Here is a 20,118-nt window from a genome sequence, read left to right on the forward strand (position 1 = left end):
AAAAATTTGTTGTTTCTTCCTGTTTTTTAGAAATCGAGATTGTATCTATCAGATCCTCACGTTTTGAGCTCCAAGAAAAACATTCTGACTATTTTTACAAAGACATCGATATGTGTATATGTGTAAAAATTTCTCGTAACTTTTGAACGGCTTGACAAATCGAAACGCCGTGTTTGGTATCCCGAGTCGAAATTTTAAAACTCTAGTTCAACCTAATAAAGCCTGATTCCTTTGATGTAGACATATGCCGCTCTGATTTAAGAACCTTTTTCAACCTAACTCGTCTTGCGTCAAGGTAAGGAGTGTTGAGTTGGGGTATAGTTCAAATTTTAAGACTCTGTTTAAACCTTATACGTCTAAATTCAGGTCGTAGAGGAGTGACCTGGAGTTTAATGAGAATTTTATCGCGTAGATTTTTTAGGGTGAAACAGAGACTAAAACTTTATACTTTTATAAGAATGAAATTATCTTTAGTCGAGAACAAAAATTCTTAAGCTAAGAAATTGTTTTTAGCTCGAAGAAATTCAAGATAATTAAAAATTTTTTGGCAAAATTTTTGAAGAGGGCCGTCATGCTCCACCTTTCCCTGTACGTACGTTAAAAAAAAAGCTAAAAGTTATATAAGTTCTTATGGCTTAGCTTAAGAGAGGAAAGGTCGAGATAATTTAAAATCTATTTCTTCGATTGACTGAAAAATAAATGCAATTATAAAATCCAAAGTTTATGATATATTAATGCTTTTGATATATCTTATTGGTTCTTTTGGTTTAGAAAAAAATCCTTATCCTAATAAAACGACTTTAACTTAGATTCGTAAATTAATAAGCTAAAGTGTATAAAAATGCCAATATAAGTTATGACGCAAAGGTAAAAGAAAAATAATTTAACTCGTCATCTAATTTTTTTTTTCTAGGATTCATCAGAATTAGTGGAAATCAATTGTTTAATAAACGATATCTATAACTAATAATGGGTTAATAATATTTCTCTTTCTTTTTTTTTTTTTTTTTTTTTTTTACAATGAATATAAACCAGTTTAGACTATATAAAGTTGGAATAGGTTTTAATAAAACCCTGCCTGACACTTCGTCTGAGATACAAAAATCTTATACATTGCACAAGCCCAGCCAGGTTCTAAAAGAACGAAACAGGGTTTTATTAAAAACCTTCCTCGGCCTCAATTAGTTTGAAAATGCGGTTAAGTAGGCGCTACTAGGTTGAAACAAAAATTAAGTTCAACGTAGATCACTATATCTTAAACTCTATTTCAACGTAGCACATCCTGACTTTAATTTAGCTAGGTTAAAACAGAATTTAGGCAAAATAAAATTTCGACTCAGGACTCTTAAGAGTTACAATGCATTCGATTTTTTTATGAATCGATTATAAATAAAGTCGATTCATTCGGGCTAGATCACAATTCAAACTTTTTAAAAAAGCGTTTCACCTGCGTGTCAAAATATGAATTACAAAATCTTAAATTCATTTTGAATCAGAATTTGTTTTGCACGGGTAAGCTTTTGAACGTGATGAACTTGAAAATGTATACAAATTTTCTAAATGTTCACAAATGTATACAACCTCAACATTTTAGAATGTTTTTCAAGTGTTTTAAGCTTGAAAATAGCGGTAAGTTTCAGTGATACCCCGCAAGATCAACTATTTTTCAAATTATCGCGATTTTTTCTTTCACAATATCACCCGAACGGACCAATTGCGTTTAACGTCTATTAATTACATCCATTAAATTTTCAAATTTAATGGTACTGTTATTTAAAAGTTATTGAAAAAATATGTTTTGTTGAAGATTCTACTTCTGCTATTGATCAAAATCAATTTAAATTGGGGCCAAATCGATTTAAATTTTCTGGAAATCAAAGTGCAGGTGATCTTTTCGATTCTACAGTTCGCGTTTCAATCTCTTGAGCCGTTAAAAAGTTATAAGAAACTTATACACAGTTATAAAGACACCATTATAGGAATAAATGTAATCTTTCTTAGGACCTTAAAACATCGAGATCTGATGAAAATTTAAATTTTTAAAATGAAATATATAAGTTAAAATCTTGAGAATTTTAGATTTTAATAACAGAGAGTTAGAAACAATAAATCAGTTTTACAATAATCCAAAAAATTTTACGGGTATATGCATACAAAAAAAGAATCGATCATATAAAAATAAAAGCATTTCTAATTAATTGGCAATAGTCAAGAAGTCTCACAAACGGTTTAGATTTGTGATATAACTGTGAGTTGTATTCAACCTACTGAACAAACACGCACGCGTCTAAATTCATACATAATAGACAAGGGTGCGAGAGATGCTATATTGTAAATGTATTCTATGCCAGAAAATTAATGACCTACCTTTTAGAAGGGAACAATGTAGTCAGCTGCGAGACTGACGTGTTCACGTACGAAATGCTACTCAAATGATCAGTATTTGAGGTTAAGTACAAAAACTTATGAGCTACAAGCGACCAGATAGACTACTTATTCTTCTGTCTATTCTTAATGGACAACTCTTTACCGGGTAATACGTATTACTGCGAATAGCCTATTATTAAGACATATTATACATATCTTCGAACAGTCAAAACTTGAGAAATTTTTGATTAATTAACATTTTGAACGTGTAGCAGGATAATTTAAATATATGTAAGTTATTTTCTTCGATTATATTGAATTTCTCTACACGTTTTATGGTAAAATCACAATACGTTTTTATTTGACTAACATAGTGATGAATTTATTTCACTACTAAATAAATGCTACAAAGTCAACATAGACATATAATTTTTGATGATTTAATAGTGCAAAGGGTTAATGATAGGACGTGACAATCCGATGCATGCGGGGTAAGTACGCGTAGGCCCATACGTATTTCAGTCCAGAATGAATGGGTTTGTTCACACTTCTAATAAAGGTGTACCCAGCATGACTATATTGGTGAACGATGATATGTCAAGGAATTTCTCACATAGAAAAATGACTAAACAGTCTTCAAGTATCAAATATTTTGTTTCTCCACTTTTTAAAAAGATGGCACAATCCAAGTCGAAAAAATAAGCCTTCACAACCTTACGTAAGCTTACATGAATTGTCTTGTGTACGGACGTAGGCTCATTTTTTCAGACTCGGAAGCTCGCGCAACTAATAAAATAAAATATTTTTTGATTTACAAAAATTGCACATTTATCTCACATTATATAGATATTTCATGAATGTTTATTTAGATGTAATCGAGTTTCTGAATAACGATATCTTAAAAGTAGTTGTTAAAGCTTTTGTTAATCCCTGAAGTGTATGTTGATTATCTATATATATAAAAATCAATTGATGTGCGTTAGTCTCGCTAAAACTCAAAAACGGCTGGACCGATTTTCAAAATTTTTTTTTGTTTTGTTCGTTATAGTTCAGGGATGGTTTAGAAAAAAAAAAATTTTGGAATTTTGGAATTGAAAAAAATTTCAGCTTAAAAAATAAAAAATTGTTAATTTTGTATCGAAATCGCTATTGTTACGCTTGAGACTCAAGGTTGCAAGAGTATACAAAATTGTCCAATATGCAGGAAGATACGTACAAGTATACTTTGGGTATCTTTTATATATATATATATATATATATATATATATATATATATATATATATATATATATATAAAAGCCATATATAATAGCTAAATTTGTCATTAAAGACAAATTTTTGGGAAGTGGGGGACATAAAGGATAAAGGGGGAAGGGGAGGACCTTTACTCAGTAGGAATTTTCGGTAACTGAAAAAGTAATTCGAACAGCCCAGACCGGGAATCGAACCCGGATCGTTTGGTTACGCGTCAAAGGCTCTATAATTTGTTATACATTTATTATATAAATAAAACACATAAAACATATTAAAATGACCAACAAGTTTCATTTAATAACTTAATACCAACTTAACCGTCTACAATACGACCAGTGTTAATTGTTGACAAAAATAAATTAGAGTTTACAGGTTAAAAATCACAAATCAAAATTTGTAAAAAAAAAAATTTTTGTAGGTGATACGAAGTTCACCGGGCCAGCTAGTTTTTTATAAAAATCAAATCATTTTGAATTCTTTCTAATTCTTTTTTTTAATGAGGGTAGGTAGATTTCATCGAAATCTATCTATTGCATTGACTCTCATGTCAAAATTAAGTCGGAATGTTGCTATAATATCATCTAATTAGTCGAGTATAGCTCAAAAATAATATTGGTTCGAAAATTTATAAATTTATATATGACGTGGCTTATGTAAACGATAGCACCTACAATTCTTAACGGATTTAGATAAAACTTGGTACACACATTCCTTGGATAATAACCTGGAATGAGTTGTAAGGTCCTACGAATCATCACTGACAAATTTTAAGATGGTGTCCGTGTGTAGCTTTTAATATAATTTGGATCGATTCAGACCCGTAGATTTTAAGAAATCTCAAAAAAACTACTAAAAAAAATTTTTTCAAAAGTGTTTTTTTTTTAATAACTTTTAAACGGCTTTGTTGATCAGTTTCGCAAATTAACTACCTCTCAACATCAAAAAACCACGTCGATCGCGGCTAGATTGGTTAAAATCGTTTAATTTGTTCGTGAATTAACGCTGACGAAAATAATCGAAAAAAGTGATTTTTTCGAATTACTCCAACATTTTCAGTCCGATAAATTTGACTTTGAAAGTAAATCATAGGATTCGTCAAACTGTCTCGTATGATACCAACCGCGTAAAAATCGGTTTATCCATCCGGAGGTGATTGTAGTTCGAAAATTTAAAGAATAGTGTTTTATTAGACTTTTAAGCTCGAAGAGCTCAAAATCATAGAACAACTATCTCTTTGAGCTCGGAGAATTTGTAATAACACATAAATTTTATTTTTGAGCTTGAAAAGCTTAAAAACGTCATAAGTACAATTTTGAGCGTTTAGGTAAGGAATTTTCGGAAGTTGCAGGGATGGCATTTGAGGTCAGCTGTTTTTCTAATTTTTTTTTCTTAAAACACTCGAAAATTTTCCATTTGGTAGAATTTTAAATAAAGAGTTTCATATTGTATCATCTCATTATCTTAATCGATTGATTTGTTCACAGACATACCAAAATTTTATTTACATTAGCATTCCCACCCCCACATATACACACACACGCGGCCGGACGTGACAAATTTACTTTTGAAAATGACTACTCTATCAGTTAAAATTCGCGGATAAATTTTTACAGGTTGTTATACTGTAGGAATATATTGTAATTCGGGAAAATTTTCAAATCAAATTTGTACATCAGTTACTTTTATCATTCAATATTTTATTAATACTATTAAAATATATTTTAGTTTATAAAAGAATAGTAAATTGTATATTATTTTTAAGTAATTAGTAATAAAAATATATACTTTGTTATTTTTTTAAAATGTTTCTGACACCAGTTTCCTTCCTTTAAATAATTTACTCGAATATGATGCTTTTCTAACCTGCTATAATAAGGTTATCAAAGTAACAGTGATAAAATAGACTCGCCTGAAAACAGTTACTAGCCACCTAGTAAATTTTGTTGTGGGACTACGTCCTCATCACATTTAAAATTAAAAATAGATCTCTTCATTGCACTGGGGTGTTTTAAATAAGGTTTTTTAGTATAATCTCTATTAACAGACTGACTGCAGTATATAACTAATGAAGGGTTAATTAATTGCTGGAGTTTAGATTACCCGTTAATAAATATTTATGAACAGTTAATAAATGTTTGTTAGTAGTTAACAATCGTTTATTAAACGCAATTTGTTAACTAATAATAAATATTTATTAATTCTAGAAAAGTATTTGCTTAGATTTTTGAATAGAAATTTAATCAAAAATTCTACTTTGACACTATTTATAACCCCATAATTTCCATAGGTGGTAGAACGTCTTTAGATCGGGTAGATTAATCGTTTTATTATGAAAAATAGTGTGTTTAAAATGAATATTAAAACAAGAGATTTCATAGAGTGCAAATTTTTTTTTTTTTTTTTTTTTTTTGAAACTTAATAGTTTATAATACTTTTTAAATTCCCCATACAAATAATAAGGATCGATCGATCATTGGACGATGATAGACATTCGATTCTTGATGATCGGTCGAGAATCGGATTTTTCATTGGGCCAAGGCTGGCTGGGTATCGGATGTTAACATCGTTCCAAGACTGGCGACTCTAAGCATAGGCCGCCGAGCATAATAACCGAGCGTCGGCTGAGCATATTCAAACGGAAAAATAATTTTTAAATCAGGCTGAAGTATCGCGAAATTATTGATTTTTTTTAGTCGTATTGTTATGTAGATTTTTAATTTCATCCTCGGGTTGCACAGGAGCGGTGAGCCTATCGAAGTTCCTTGAAAAAAATTTTAAGATTAAAATGCGATGGGAATCGAACCTGGTCCATCTGCGTGGAAGTTTTGAACATTACCAACTGCGCTGCATGCCGTAGTTAATAGAAAGAATTTAGTTTAGCTATTTAAATGATCAACAAGTATTTTATTCCAATGCATACCAATAATTCGCTTTATAGGTACTTTATTTTCTCAATTTTTATGAGTAATTAATGAATAACTAATTGAAAAGTTTTCTCTAATAAAAACGGTAAATTTATCACCTAACTTATTCGTTTGATAATATTTATCTCCCATAAATACAAAATAATGCCAGTAAATAAAATTTAAGAAATAGCTGATGTGATATTTAGAGGAGATGCATAACAGAAAATTTATCATATCGGCCAAGCAACGTCTGATGATCGTTTGCCGTTGCTATGAGCTTAGTAGAGCGGTCGATGGTGAGCCATTCATAGGCTGATCATAAGGCGCTGATCCTTGTTCAAGCATTAATAGCCTAGCCTCGAACGATACTCCGTACACAGTAAAAAATTTACGTCATTGCGTCAAAAAATTTAATGTTAAAAATTTTTGTGTTAAGTATTTAACACTGTTATGGGTAAATTTAACATTTTTATGTGTAAATTTAACAATTATTATGCTAAATCAACACAAAAAAGTGTTAAATATTGAACATGAAAATTTTTAACACAAAATTTTTTACTGTGTATGGGTATGAGTTTTTAACTTGAAAAGTAGTTCAGTCAATATATTTTTTAATAAAAATAAAATTTTTGTAATTTACATACAATTTTTGCATTTATTTTTTATAAGTTCTGCTGAATGTATTTTTTATAAGTTCTGCAAGAAGTAAATTCATCACATCATCGGCCAAGGATAGACTGATGATCGTATGTCGTTAGTAAGAGCATCGATCGGTGGCCAATGGTGTACCAGCCATAGGGCGATGTTAGAGTACCGATGCTCGGCCTAGCATAAGTAGCCTAGTCTTGGCCGATCATCGGTTTTTTTCGAGCATCGGTGACTTCGTATGGGTTCCGCTAAGAACATTGAAAATTTCCTAAAATTGGAAAGTTATTGGGTTTACCCCGTTTTTCGAAAATTAAATTTTCATCAAATCTCGACGTTTTATGATCGTCAGAAGCGCAATTCTTGTACGGCTTGACTGATTAAACCTAAACTAATGGCGTTTTATCAAACTAAGATTTCCTGCATTTTTTATCGATTCAGACGTTTAAATTTTGACTTGGGTAGTAAACAAAATATATCTAATATGTAAAGATACCTCAATGGTCAGATAAAATTTTTCTTCATAAAATTTGAAATAATTTTATTTTAAGTTATCTTTTTAGATATTATTTGTTTTTTTTTTTTTTTTTTTTCCAGTTCTATGATTATTCATTCAATCTTCAACAGCTAATAAAAAATTTCTAAAAACGGGATAAGATTTTGTTTAACTGATGAGGAAATAAGACAGTTTAGTTACAGATCGAAATCGTAAGGGAATCCATGAGTTATGAAATAATCACCCTGATTCAGATCGGAAGCAGACTGTCCATTTTAATCACTACTAGCGTCTCTCTTAGTTATACCCAGTAGTCTGCGCGAAGCTGTATTTTGTGAGAAGATAGTAAGCCTCGTGCTAGCATTTATTTATGGCCCTGGGTCGTCGAGACGCTCAGTAGAACCGCCTTAACATCAAACATTTTGTACTCTTCGCCACCCACAGAATAAAATCTTTTCTCACTATTCTTATAATTCCTACTTGTGCGATTATTTCTTTTTGATTAACATGATTATTATAATATTTTACTTAGTTTAGTAGTAGAAATATCCCAAGTGTTAGAAGAAGACTATTTTTATAAAAAGATGCGTTGAGCATTAATTTTGTTCACATGAAAAAAATCTTGATTCTACAGTCTAATTAATCACTAAAACAGTTAATGGACATTAATTTTTTTTATTTTAGAACAAATATTCTCAACTAACGAAAAAATAATTTTTTAGGGAGATAACATTATCTTGGAGGAAGTAAAATTTTTTGGTGTCTAGAAAGAAAAATTTTAATAATAAAAATATTTAAATGGTTTTCATGATTTTTCGCGTAATTATGAATTCGATTATTTTTTTCAAAAATAAAGGATTACAAAATAATCAGATGTTATGTGAGATATATACAAACCAATCATCGAATATATGTGGTTAAAATTTCATTATTTAATTCCAAGTATTTATTAATATTCATTTAAATTAAAAAAAAAATGCAGGAGGTCACTTTCAATATCTTAAAAATTACTTAAAAATGTTCAACTATAAACGGGAACTATTGTTTTGTATACTCATACTCTCACATGTACAATTATCCGAAAAATAACATCTTACAATTTTTATACCTGAATACTTGAAATATTTATTCTATATACATAATGCAACTCACTAAAGTTGAACTGATTTCAATAACTTATCTTTAATTGAAGCCATTAATTTTTAATTACTGAAAAAAATTAATGTATCAATCATTTTTTACATAAAATATCATTTTTCGACAAATTATTATTATAATAAAGTAATAAACAAAAACAAACACCTTATTTATGACTCAAAATGTAATAACTAAGTTTTTTTTTATTGGTAAAATTGATGACAATTTTCAATTCTCTATAAGTCTCTTCTTATCTTGTTCTAGGAAGAATAATAATATTTTTTACTTGTTTATTTCCAATTATTAATTTTAATTATTAAATATTTTTATGGTATTTTAATATTCTATTGATATCATATATGATTACTCAGATTTTACGAAATATTTAAGGTTATTCAGTAGACAAGCGTAGGGGAAAAAGTAAGCGTAAAATGTTTTCGACAATAGTAAACTGAAAAAATAAACGATTTTAATCTTAATTTTAATTTTAAAGAAGCCTCCACATAGGTCATAATTTTATAAGTATCTACAAAGGAATGAGGATTTATGTAACAAAGTACTGTACTAGGGTCAAAGTGAAGTGCTTTTAAGAATTTCTTCAGAGCGTATAAAATCTGACATATGTCATTAAATATTACATAAAGAGTACCCAAGAAGAAATGAGAGAGGAAAAACGGATGTCCCCGAGAAAAACTTAAGCATTCTGAAACTTACTGAATGCGTTTAACGTTATATCAATGATAATTACTAGTATACTGACTGTAAAAGTAATTTTCTCCAAAGTTGTTTGCGTACCGTAGATAAAAAAAAATATAATTTTTTTGAATATTAACTTTACCCTAATATTATTAAAAATAGTAATCGTTATATAATTCTGTTACTCTAATTTTGTGTTTAAGGTGAAAAACTCTTTTTCTCGTAAATGTGAAGAATTCTCCATTCCTTACCGAGCTCGTAAATTTTCAAAGCTGAGGGTGATCCTTTTTGCCTCCTCGGGGGGTTCACGAACCGAAAGACGACTGAAAAAGCATCAAAGATCGAGAATCCCCATGGCGCATCTTGGCATATACAACGCAGCAACAGGCGGCCTCCTTCGAATCCCCGTGAGCACATGTATTACCACCGTCCGCCGTCGACGTGATTCTAAATATGCGCATTCGATGTGAATATGCACACTTAAGAGGGAAATTTATGTTCCAATAAACGATTTGTATATTTAACCAGAACACGTACAAAAAAAGTTATCCATCAAATAGATTATTTGCAGTACAAATATACTATTTTCTATTTTATTTTGACGTCAATTGATTGAATAGACTTACTTTAATAACTTTATTTTTCTCTACGTAATTAAAAACTTATATTTGACCGACCAATTAGTACAACAGTCAAACAGAGTCCTGTGATACACTATGAACTTTATTTTATAGCTAAATAATAGGGATTCTTTATATGTTCATTTAAAAAAGATAAGTCTTTTGATTATTAATATATATCATGATGTATTTGAATTTATAAATCCGCTTTTTACATATGATAGGATTTGATTAATGTTGATCATTTGATATAATAAATGAATTTAATTTGAAGATTTATGATTCACGATAATCTATCTTGTTTAGTGCAAAACCGATTATGATATTCTTCTCAAATAAATAAAATAATAAAACAAAAATATTTTTATGGGCACCAATATTTTTTCGTCTCTTTATTAACTAATCAGGAAAAACGTAAGCTAATAGTATTTGAAAACTCTTCTTCGCTTATCACCTTGAAAACTATTAGAGACCGCTAAAAAATAAAAAATGTTCAAATTCCGAAAATTAGCTCAAATCATATTTTTCCCTAAATTTTAAGTTCCTTTAACGATAATTTATTAGTAATTTATTAACATTACACAAAATTGGTTGAGTTAATATTGGTAGTTTCCCAAAATCAAATGTAAAATACATATAATAGGCATATAATATATAATAAGAGCCTTGTTTGAACTAACGAAGTATTTAGCGTAGACAATATCGCATTGGAGGAAAAGAGACCGAGTATGTTGAGAGTTTTATTCTTCTTAGTACGCCTTTTCATTTTTGTTATGTATACCTATAGTTACCGTGTACATGATTATGATTCCCACGCTACATAACGAGGATTATTAAATTCGTCTTTCGTACATAATTTTCATGATTTAAGGTACATAAACTTTAATTCCCAATATCAGAGTTCGGAATGATTCAATTAACGATTCAAATCATGCATGCATGTCAATTCAATTGTGAATTTTATCGATTAGATTTTTACATTAGATTAACCAGTATATGGTAGAAATTATTGTTATTTCAATAGAAATGGAAACAATAACGTGCAGATCATTAAATAGGCATATTATGATACAGTAATGAAACCATTATGTATCTAGATACATCTAGAGCTTTGAGAAGCCTTTCAAAAAGTACCTAATAATTCTATCCAAGATTTAAAGAATCGTATCATTAATTAAAATGCATTAGCAGTAAAGTAATTATAATTATTACTACACAGAAAGAAAGAGAATCTTGAGTCAAGCGTAAATTTTCTTAAATCAAGAAAATCTTGAGGAAGATTGAAAATTTCTTGAATGAAGTTAAAATTTCTTGAACAAAGTTAAATTTTTTTAAGTCAAGAAAATTTCTTCTTGCTCTAAAATAACTTCGTACTTCCTTATAATTTTCTAGGTTTAAGAAATTTTTTTTTTCTGTATACATTACCAACACTATTGTTGTTGATGTACTCTAATTTTATCCTATTATTAACTGAGAATGACTGTCTGATAAACAAATTATTGATCTTCCGGAATATCTTAAAATTTCACTTTTAACAGCTGATATCTGTATTACATTTATTACTCTTAACAAAAAGATGAAAATCTAAATATGTAGTAACAATCAAGAAAAATAATTATTAAATGATTAGTTATACAGTAATAGATTTCATTAATTTTCAATTTTTCTTCAGATAGCAAACTTTAGGTCATTAAATATATCAATTAATGTTGCATTTTCTCTTCATGTATATTCTTTCTATTGATTATTAGAATTGTTTTTTTTTCTCTGCATGTATATTCATACTGCTAATTATTGAAATTATTTTTTTATCAGTATTAACTCTGCACTAACTTTGATAGATATATTTATGGTAATCTGAATCGGTCCGATCGAGTCATAATTACATAGCCTCCGGATCAAAATCGTTAATTTGGTCAGACACCTTGCTAAACTCTTAAGTTTTTTAATTAAATAGCCTGCACTTTATACCAATAAGCAATTTGGTTATTCAGATTCTGAATATTTATGAGTAGTGTAGAAAGTTTTAATGTAATGGGTACAATTTCGATTTGAAATTAATCATCCCTTCGTACACAGAAAACAAAAATTACGTAAACTAAGAAAATTATCAAAAAGACTTGTGTAGTTTGGAAGCAAGAAAAATTTTTTTTATGATAAGAAAATTTTACATCAACTCAAATAATTTTCTTTCTCCAAAATATTCCACTAAGCCGAGTAAATTGATTTTACAGTAAAGATTGTTTTATGTGTAGAAGTGGGTAATTACTATTTTAATAAATTATCATCAGGTAATCACTCGTATTGACATTTTTAACGTCGATGATATTTATGATTATGAAGTAAATGATTAATATTCACATATCTGCAATGAATCTATCTAGTAATTATAATAGCTCTATAATATGACTTAGCTAATCAAATACTCAAACATAAAAATTTTAGGAAGTATGATTCAGGTACCTTTATAAAGAAAGAGCGATAATTCAATTTAATATTCTAATGATTATAATACTTATCAAGCCAATTGATTATTTCACGACTTTTTAAAAGACTCCAAGTAACCAATGATCAACGACTTAATGAAATCTATCTAAGAAATGGACTGAATGATCAATGTATAGACGTATAGAAGAAAAAAAAATTAAATTTACAGTAAGTATTGAAAATTGTACTCCAAATAATATTTTTTTGTTGACTACAAGTAATATTACTCTAGTGAAAAATTAAGAAATCCCAATCATAATGCTGTTCAGTTGCCGGTCACATTCTTTGCTTAGGTCATAAGTTTTCTATAAATAGATTTATTTTTCATGGCAGAAGTTGACAAGTAGTTCTATCGTAGTTCGAAGTTTCGTTATGTGATTATACTTATAAATAAATGTATTAAATCAATTTTTCTAAGCTGTATCGTACTTTTTATGATTAAACTCAAATAATGTAAATTTTTGATGTTTTTCTTGATGTTTGACAACTCAATTAATACATTAATTTGTAGATTAACTGATATTTTGTCTCTCTGATTTAAAAATTAAAATGAAATAAAAAAAAAAAAAAAGATAGTGCGACTTGTTATTTAAAAATTGTTCAAAATTTTTAACCGACTGCGTAGCTTATCTGTCAGTCCATTCACAAACAAAAACGATATCTTAAAACAATGAAGAAAGAATAATTCACTGTGATAAATTTTTTTATTTAAATCTATAGAGTAAGTTGATAAATAGAAATTCAATAATTTATTGCATATATATTTTAAAATTTTTCTACAGTTTTTGAATAATTTACGTTGGACAAGTCTATAATGATACACGTGAACATAAACGATATCTTAAAGTATGGTTAGAATATTTCATGAGAATGATCTTCATGAAAGCTAAAAAAAAAATTTGAAGACCGGCCTTGCAGCCATCTCTGAAACTTCCCATTATGGATAAGCTCAAAACACTCAAAACACTCAAAACATGTAACGAATTTTTTAGCTCTTTAAACTAAAAAATATAACTATTATACATTGTCGAGCTCAAAAATCTAGTAGTTGCGTTGGTAGACCACTTTTTGAAAAACTTTAAACTGCAATATCTTCATTCATGAATCAAATGACTTGAATGTAGATTGTGGCATCCAATGCTGTTTTTCATTTTTTTTTTTTTTTTTTTTTTTTTTTAACAATAATGTTATTCATTTCACTCAAAAAACGATCCCACAAATAATTACGACGTCGTTGGTAAAAAACCCCTTATTTTTTTCTAAATTTTTTTTGGAAATTCTTCAAAATCTATTTAACCAATCAGTTCAACTATTAAAGAAATCTATGATTAAAGAAATGCTTTGAAACGCCGAAAACTGCGTTTCGGTCGATCAAGCCGTTCAAAAATTGTGAGAGGTTTGCACACATACACACACACACACACACACACACACACATATTTCGTAGAAATAATCAAAACTGCTTCTCACGATTCATTCAAAGCTTCGTGATAATTTTTTAACACAGTCGATTTGTAGATTTTATTTCTTATAGGTATGTTCGGTTGACATTCTTAATCGGATTTGGATAAAAGAATTTATTACTATTAAAAAAAAATAGAACCTAGAACCTATTTAATTAAAAGTTGGATACATGTTATTGCTCTTAATCGGAATTCTTTTAAATAAGCGTATAAAAATTTAATTTATTTTATAACAAAAAGGGTTTTTAATATACAAAAACTTTTATTCTGAAAGTAATCTCATAATCATTGTGCAATATTTTAAAAAAATACTGCTATCTTATTAGACGAATTTTTACAGTAATATTGTTTAGAAATATTTCTGACGGAGAAATAATTCATTCAACCCAAGTAAATTTTGGAGAATGACTGAGGTAGTCTGAGCCGAAGCAACAATTATTTGAGCTTAAGAAAATTTTAGCTTTTCCATAATTGCAGTTTTTTCCGATTTTTTTGTTGATAAATGAAAATTTATTATTTAGTCATCAATTTATTTTTCTAGAAAGGTAAGAATAATTTCTATTTTGTGGGATGTTAGGGATAATTCCAAGGTGACTATAGGATTTATCCTTGATTGCCTACTGAAACTGACCACATTTGAGTATAGTCATTATTACTATAATTTTATAGCAATATGACAAATGTACCAGTTTCATAATATGTGATAGATATTTTCACATAGTTGTGGGGACTTCGAAAAATTATTTCAAACTAGATCAAATGATGTCTAAATTATTGTAGATCCTATAATAAAATGTATAATTGTTTTCATGATCACATAGGATTCTCTTTAAACAGTAACAAAAGTGGTAAGCAAGACTACTTTACTCTTGATCTTTACTTATCGTTTTCTGTATATTATTTGAAGTAAGAATAAAAATCATTTTTGCAAGTAACCAGAACAGTATTATAAAATTATAAATAATATATCTTGTTAGCTTCATAAACGAGTTCTTTAATTTAAAGGGCATTCTAAAATAGCTCTGTAATTACTTAAACACATGTAATCACCATATAATAATTTAGAATAATCAAATTTAAATACTCAGAAAATATTTCGTTTAAGATCCTGTTTATAAGAAAGTGAACGTACTTTACATACTTTTATCGGCAAGAAAAATGTTTTTAAATAAATTGCGAAAAATGTTGTTTTTAAAAATAGCTTTAAATGTATATTAATAAAAATTTTAACTCATTAGTACAGCACTTCGTGACGTTCATTATACAATTACATAGTAAATATTGCTGCTCAAAAAGTTATACTTTGATCATAATTAAAGACATGTTTTCTCCCCTTTGTTTCTCTTTAATTAGGTTTGTGAATTTTAATATTTTTCAGAGAGTTTTTCCAAATTCTATTTTAATAATTTCATCCTAACATTACAGCATTAATTATTTAAATTTTGATTGTTCAATCCTAATATTATATTCAAATATTTCATGAAAAAGAGTTTTCGATTTAGTTTGAAGTATGCAAAATTTTTGAAATATGTCAATATTATATCATGGCCTTCGACGTCAGTCAGGTATTGAAAAATCCATGTAATTGGTGACGAATAACAAACCGAAAAGTCTTACATATTCTATATTGTTTGTTTTTCTAACCGATTCAAAGATAGAAGGGTATGGTGTATACACCATATAACCTGAGTATTGTATGCATACTGTCCTTGAAAATTGGTTCGAACGGGTATGAATAAATCAAAAATTTTTTTAAATGAATGCTCATGGAACCAGTGTCCTTGAAATTTTTCGAGTGCATAAGTATAAATCTTTTACTTTAGCCGTGATATCTTTTGCATTAGTCTCACATTGTTGCAGTTTACAAGAAACTTAAATGTATATTCTGTTGAATAGGAAACATATTATCTTGTACATTTTATCTTCAAATCTCAACAATCTTATCCTTTTTGCGTAATATAAGAAAAAAGAACAAAAGCACAACTGCTCTTTCTTCAGTCATTATAGTGTGCTTGTTAAATAAAACAAACGTTGTTTTTTTATTTTTTTTTTTTTTTTTTTTTTTTTTTCATTAGAATAAAAAAACGAGAACACGAAATTCTATAAAAATTATTTTTCTATTATGTAGCAAAGAACTAATGACTTTACAACTCTAAATATGATTTAGATATTGTTGATATCAAGCATTTAAAAGTCAAATCTCAAACAATAAAGTATTGCCGAGTACGAGAATACTCTAGTATAAAGGCTATCTTGGTTTCGTTGCGAGTGATGATGAAGAAGGGAAAAGTTAACCGCTCCCCCTCTCCTTGTCTCACAATACGACCTGATTTATGGCCTGAACACATATATAGAGTTACATACGATATCATAATACCATTAATTCTTCGTCAAATTCCCCGCTGACTGAATCATACCGGTCCAGCGCAGTAAATCACGTTAGGACTAATGCACATGCTGGCCGCGTGCAGATCGGATTGAATGAAATGAGAAGTGTTTCTTGTCTTCTTATCTGTTTATATAAGTAAGAAAGGGCACTGGACACAAGAACAAGAGGCAGGTGAATTCGTTCGCTCTGTGAATATTATCCGGCGGTAACAGTAGTTAGATTATCTACATTAAATTACAGTTTTTGAAAGGACAAGCGTATTATAACAACATTAAAAGTATTATTAATTTAGGTTCTGATTAACTTTTCTCAAGTGCTTTTATATATAATAATAAAAAAAAAAAAAAAAAAAAAAAAAAAACTTTAATTAGTGATTTGAAAGGTGTATTATTTTTATAAGTTGATTCTTGTTTATAGAATGATTTAGTCATTTCTTTGAAGGAATTTACTCTCTAGTTTTTTTTATTATGTGTGATACTTATTTATTATCTATTTCCGAGGGTTCTGTAATCTAAGCCTGCCGTGTTTCTCCCTATTCTTTATTTCAAGTTTACGAACATGTCTTATGTTATTCTCACTATGATTGATAATTAAATTTTTCATCGTTATTAAAGTTTTTCTATTTTTTGTTACTTGATGTAACTTGTTTCTGCTAAAAGGATAAGTTATTTTTGTTTTTACGACTTTATGAAAAGAATTTTTTTCAATTGGATTACTTTTAAGATATATATAGAAAAAAATATTTAATTAATAACATTGATAAAGATACGTTAACGATCTAAAAATAAAAACACTATCATGAATAGTCTGCAAATATCAAGTACGCACGAAGAATAATTGATAGCAAAAGAGATATTGTGTTTAATTAAAAAAAAACGTTGATGTTAAAAATAAATATATCAAACTTTCATTATAAAATAATACTATTTTTAAAACGATAATTATTTAAATAAAGAGTAAAAATGATAAATTATTTTAATTACTTGTATTTACACTAACGTCGCTTGATTTTAATCTAAAGGTTTATTTGTTTAATTAATTGATATAATTATTAATATTCTAATTACTGGTTTTATTCGCATAATAATCTACAAACATTAAAAGTAGGTTTATAGACTAATTAAGATGTTATGATTTTCATCACAGGTTTAAGAATCAATTTTGATTCATAGCTATTAACAAAGTATGATAAAATTAGCTGTACATTAATATTAATAAAATCACGATGACTTATGTGGAAAAAAATCAAAATACCAAAATCAAAATGATTAGAACGCTAAATATTAAATCTTAATTACTTTGAATAAATAGCTATAAAAAGATTCATACAAATAATAAAAGAAATACTCTATATCTTTTCAAAAGCTAATTCTCTAATTTATTTTCTACAAATTCGTCAGAGCCTAATTTTACGATGTTATACAGAGAATAATACGACTTCAAGGGTCTTTAGAGTATTTACCACCTCTATTTATGATGTTTTTATTATAAATATTGTCATTAATAAATGTTATAAGTATGCATTAATTTCGATTACATTAAAGGAAGATTATATTCAAAATTTATGTGGTTTACTATTAGGTATATTTAATGTTTAACTCAACTAAAAATAACTTCACATCAATGAATATAGATGACAAAATAACGTCCTTCTGCAGAATGCAGCTCTAAGTTGATGAAAAACTGTATTTATAACTGTAAATAAAGACTTGTGCATAGTTCAATAATATAAATCGATTTCTATTGTAATAATATCATTCAAAAGTTTAACGATAAAGTTATCAATTCTTAGTAAATGAATTTCACGTCATAGAAATGTGTTATAATTTATAAGAGAATCAAAGATAATAGCAAAAAATAAAAATATATCATCTGTGTGGGGAAAAAAAAAAAAAAAAAGAAGAAAACATAAAGACTATGTATTGTGAGTCATATTTTTATTTTGAATTATGAATCAATCGTACTCCTAATGAAAACTCAAGAATGGCAACCTCTCATGAGATCTCTGACCTTTCAGGCTACTCGGAGTGTTTCAAAAGGCGATAATAGCCTCTGGACCCTTCTATCAAGCTTTACCATTCTGTTAAGTCGTGATTCTTTAAAACTCTCTCACAGTTGAACACCTCTTAAGTTGGCTTCATCTTATCGACATTGCTTAAATCTCTTAACAGATAAGAATGTATAAAATGTTCTACTTACTTTGTCCGATGTGAACCCTCTTCATCCACGGATATATTTGAGGTGGATTACTGTTATTTGAGTTCCCTTTATTAGATGAGTTATTCCCAGTACTAGAAGTACTTGATGTGGAGGAAGCTGGTGATGATGCCGAAGATGCTGTTGTAAGAGAGGTGCTACCTTCGGCAATACCTCTCGAACTCCCACTCGGAGGTGAAGAGGCAGACGCGGCAACCGATGGTCGTGAAGAATTTCCAGATGGTGATGTAATTGTGGTACTAGATTTACTGGTGCCAGCCAGTGGCGTCGGGCTATTTCGTGATGTTGATGTGGTAAGATCCTGAGGGGAAGCAACGCTTGTCGAAGACGTTGAATCAGCGTATTTACAACTTGAAGTTGAAGGTGCTGATGAGGGTGTTACACCTTGTAGAAGCGGTGCAGCTGGATCTGAGTGAATTTGTGACTGAGAATGATGCTGCGAGTGATGTGATTGTTGAGCGTGCAAGCTATGTTGAGAAGCCGTTGCATTCAACCTTGGCTGAGGTTGAAGTTGTGTGTAGTCAATCATCCCCGTAGGTGCTGGGTGCTGCAATCCTGCTGCTGGTGTTGCATAAGGATGCTGAGGATAGTGCTGCGGTGGTGAATAGCATGGAGTTGGATAACCAGTTGTTGCAGCATTAGGATTATAATAATCATTACCGGCGGGAGATGCAGCTTGCAGAGCCTCACTCGGAGAATTCGGTGTCGGACGTGGCTGCTGTTGCTGAGGTTGGCCTCCATAACAGGCTGCTAAAGAATTTACGAATTGATAAGAACTCATTGTTAGTTCAACAAGTCAACCCCTTGCACGACTCGTAGCTTTGTTAGGAAAACAATTACTGCCTGCGATATCATGCAAGTGTTTCCCCAATTCCTTCACTTTACTATATTCACAACATTGGTACGGTTTTTTAAGTAATAAATAAATTATCAATCATATTTTAAACAATCGACTGCTTCATTTAACTAAAAATAATATCTATCAACTTTACTTAAAATCACGATTTGACAGCAGCATATCACTTAAATTCCGACACCTGTATTTGTTGATGATTTAATAAATCCTACAATAGTGCTAAACGTCTTTCATCATTTAGAAGTTATGATATAAACAAATGGATGATTTATTATCACAATAATGATTCAATAATGAATGATGAAGAAGATCACACTAACTAATAGAGAGGTAAGTAACCGCTACAAGAGCTGAGTTACTTTACGAGCGCCACGTGGGTCGGGACTATAAAACTGTCTTCCGCTTCTTTACGACCTTACCGGGTACAATTACCCACGGGGAACTCGTGAGACCTGACACGTTATTGCTACTACTGCCTGGCGTCAACGCAGACTCTGCTCCATTGAGAAATAGATGGAAAATCACCCTCATTTGATGGTTTTCTCTTTAAACATGTAAATAAATTTTTCCAAACTTGCATTGTTA

General features: G+C 29.2%; 1 protein-coding gene across 2 annotated transcripts in view; it reads right to left on the reverse strand.

Annotated features, from left to right (window-relative positions):
- The window catches only part of LOC141529819 (uncharacterized), a 34,588-nt gene extending 15,050 nt beyond the window's left edge, over nt 1–19,538 (reverse strand). For both annotated transcript variants that reach the window (XR_012479665.1, XM_074246534.1), the window contains exon 1: nt 18,660–19,538. Coding sequence is in view for 1 of the 2 variants with exons in the window: in XM_074246534.1 (XP_074102635.1) it covers nt 18,660–19,458 (799 nt within the window). In the remaining variant the exon portion in view is untranslated. The remainder of the gene's footprint in view (nt 1–18,659) is intronic.
- Between the last annotated feature and the right edge of the window lie 580 nt (nt 19,539–20,118).

Source organism: Cotesia typhae, unplaced genomic scaffold (assembly GCF_013202065.1).
Source record: "Cotesia typhae breed Kobodo isofemale line unplaced genomic scaffold, CoteBio_Ctyphae contig_48, whole genome shotgun sequence".
Taxonomy (NCBI): domain Eukaryota; kingdom Metazoa; phylum Arthropoda; class Insecta; order Hymenoptera; family Braconidae; genus Cotesia; species Cotesia typhae.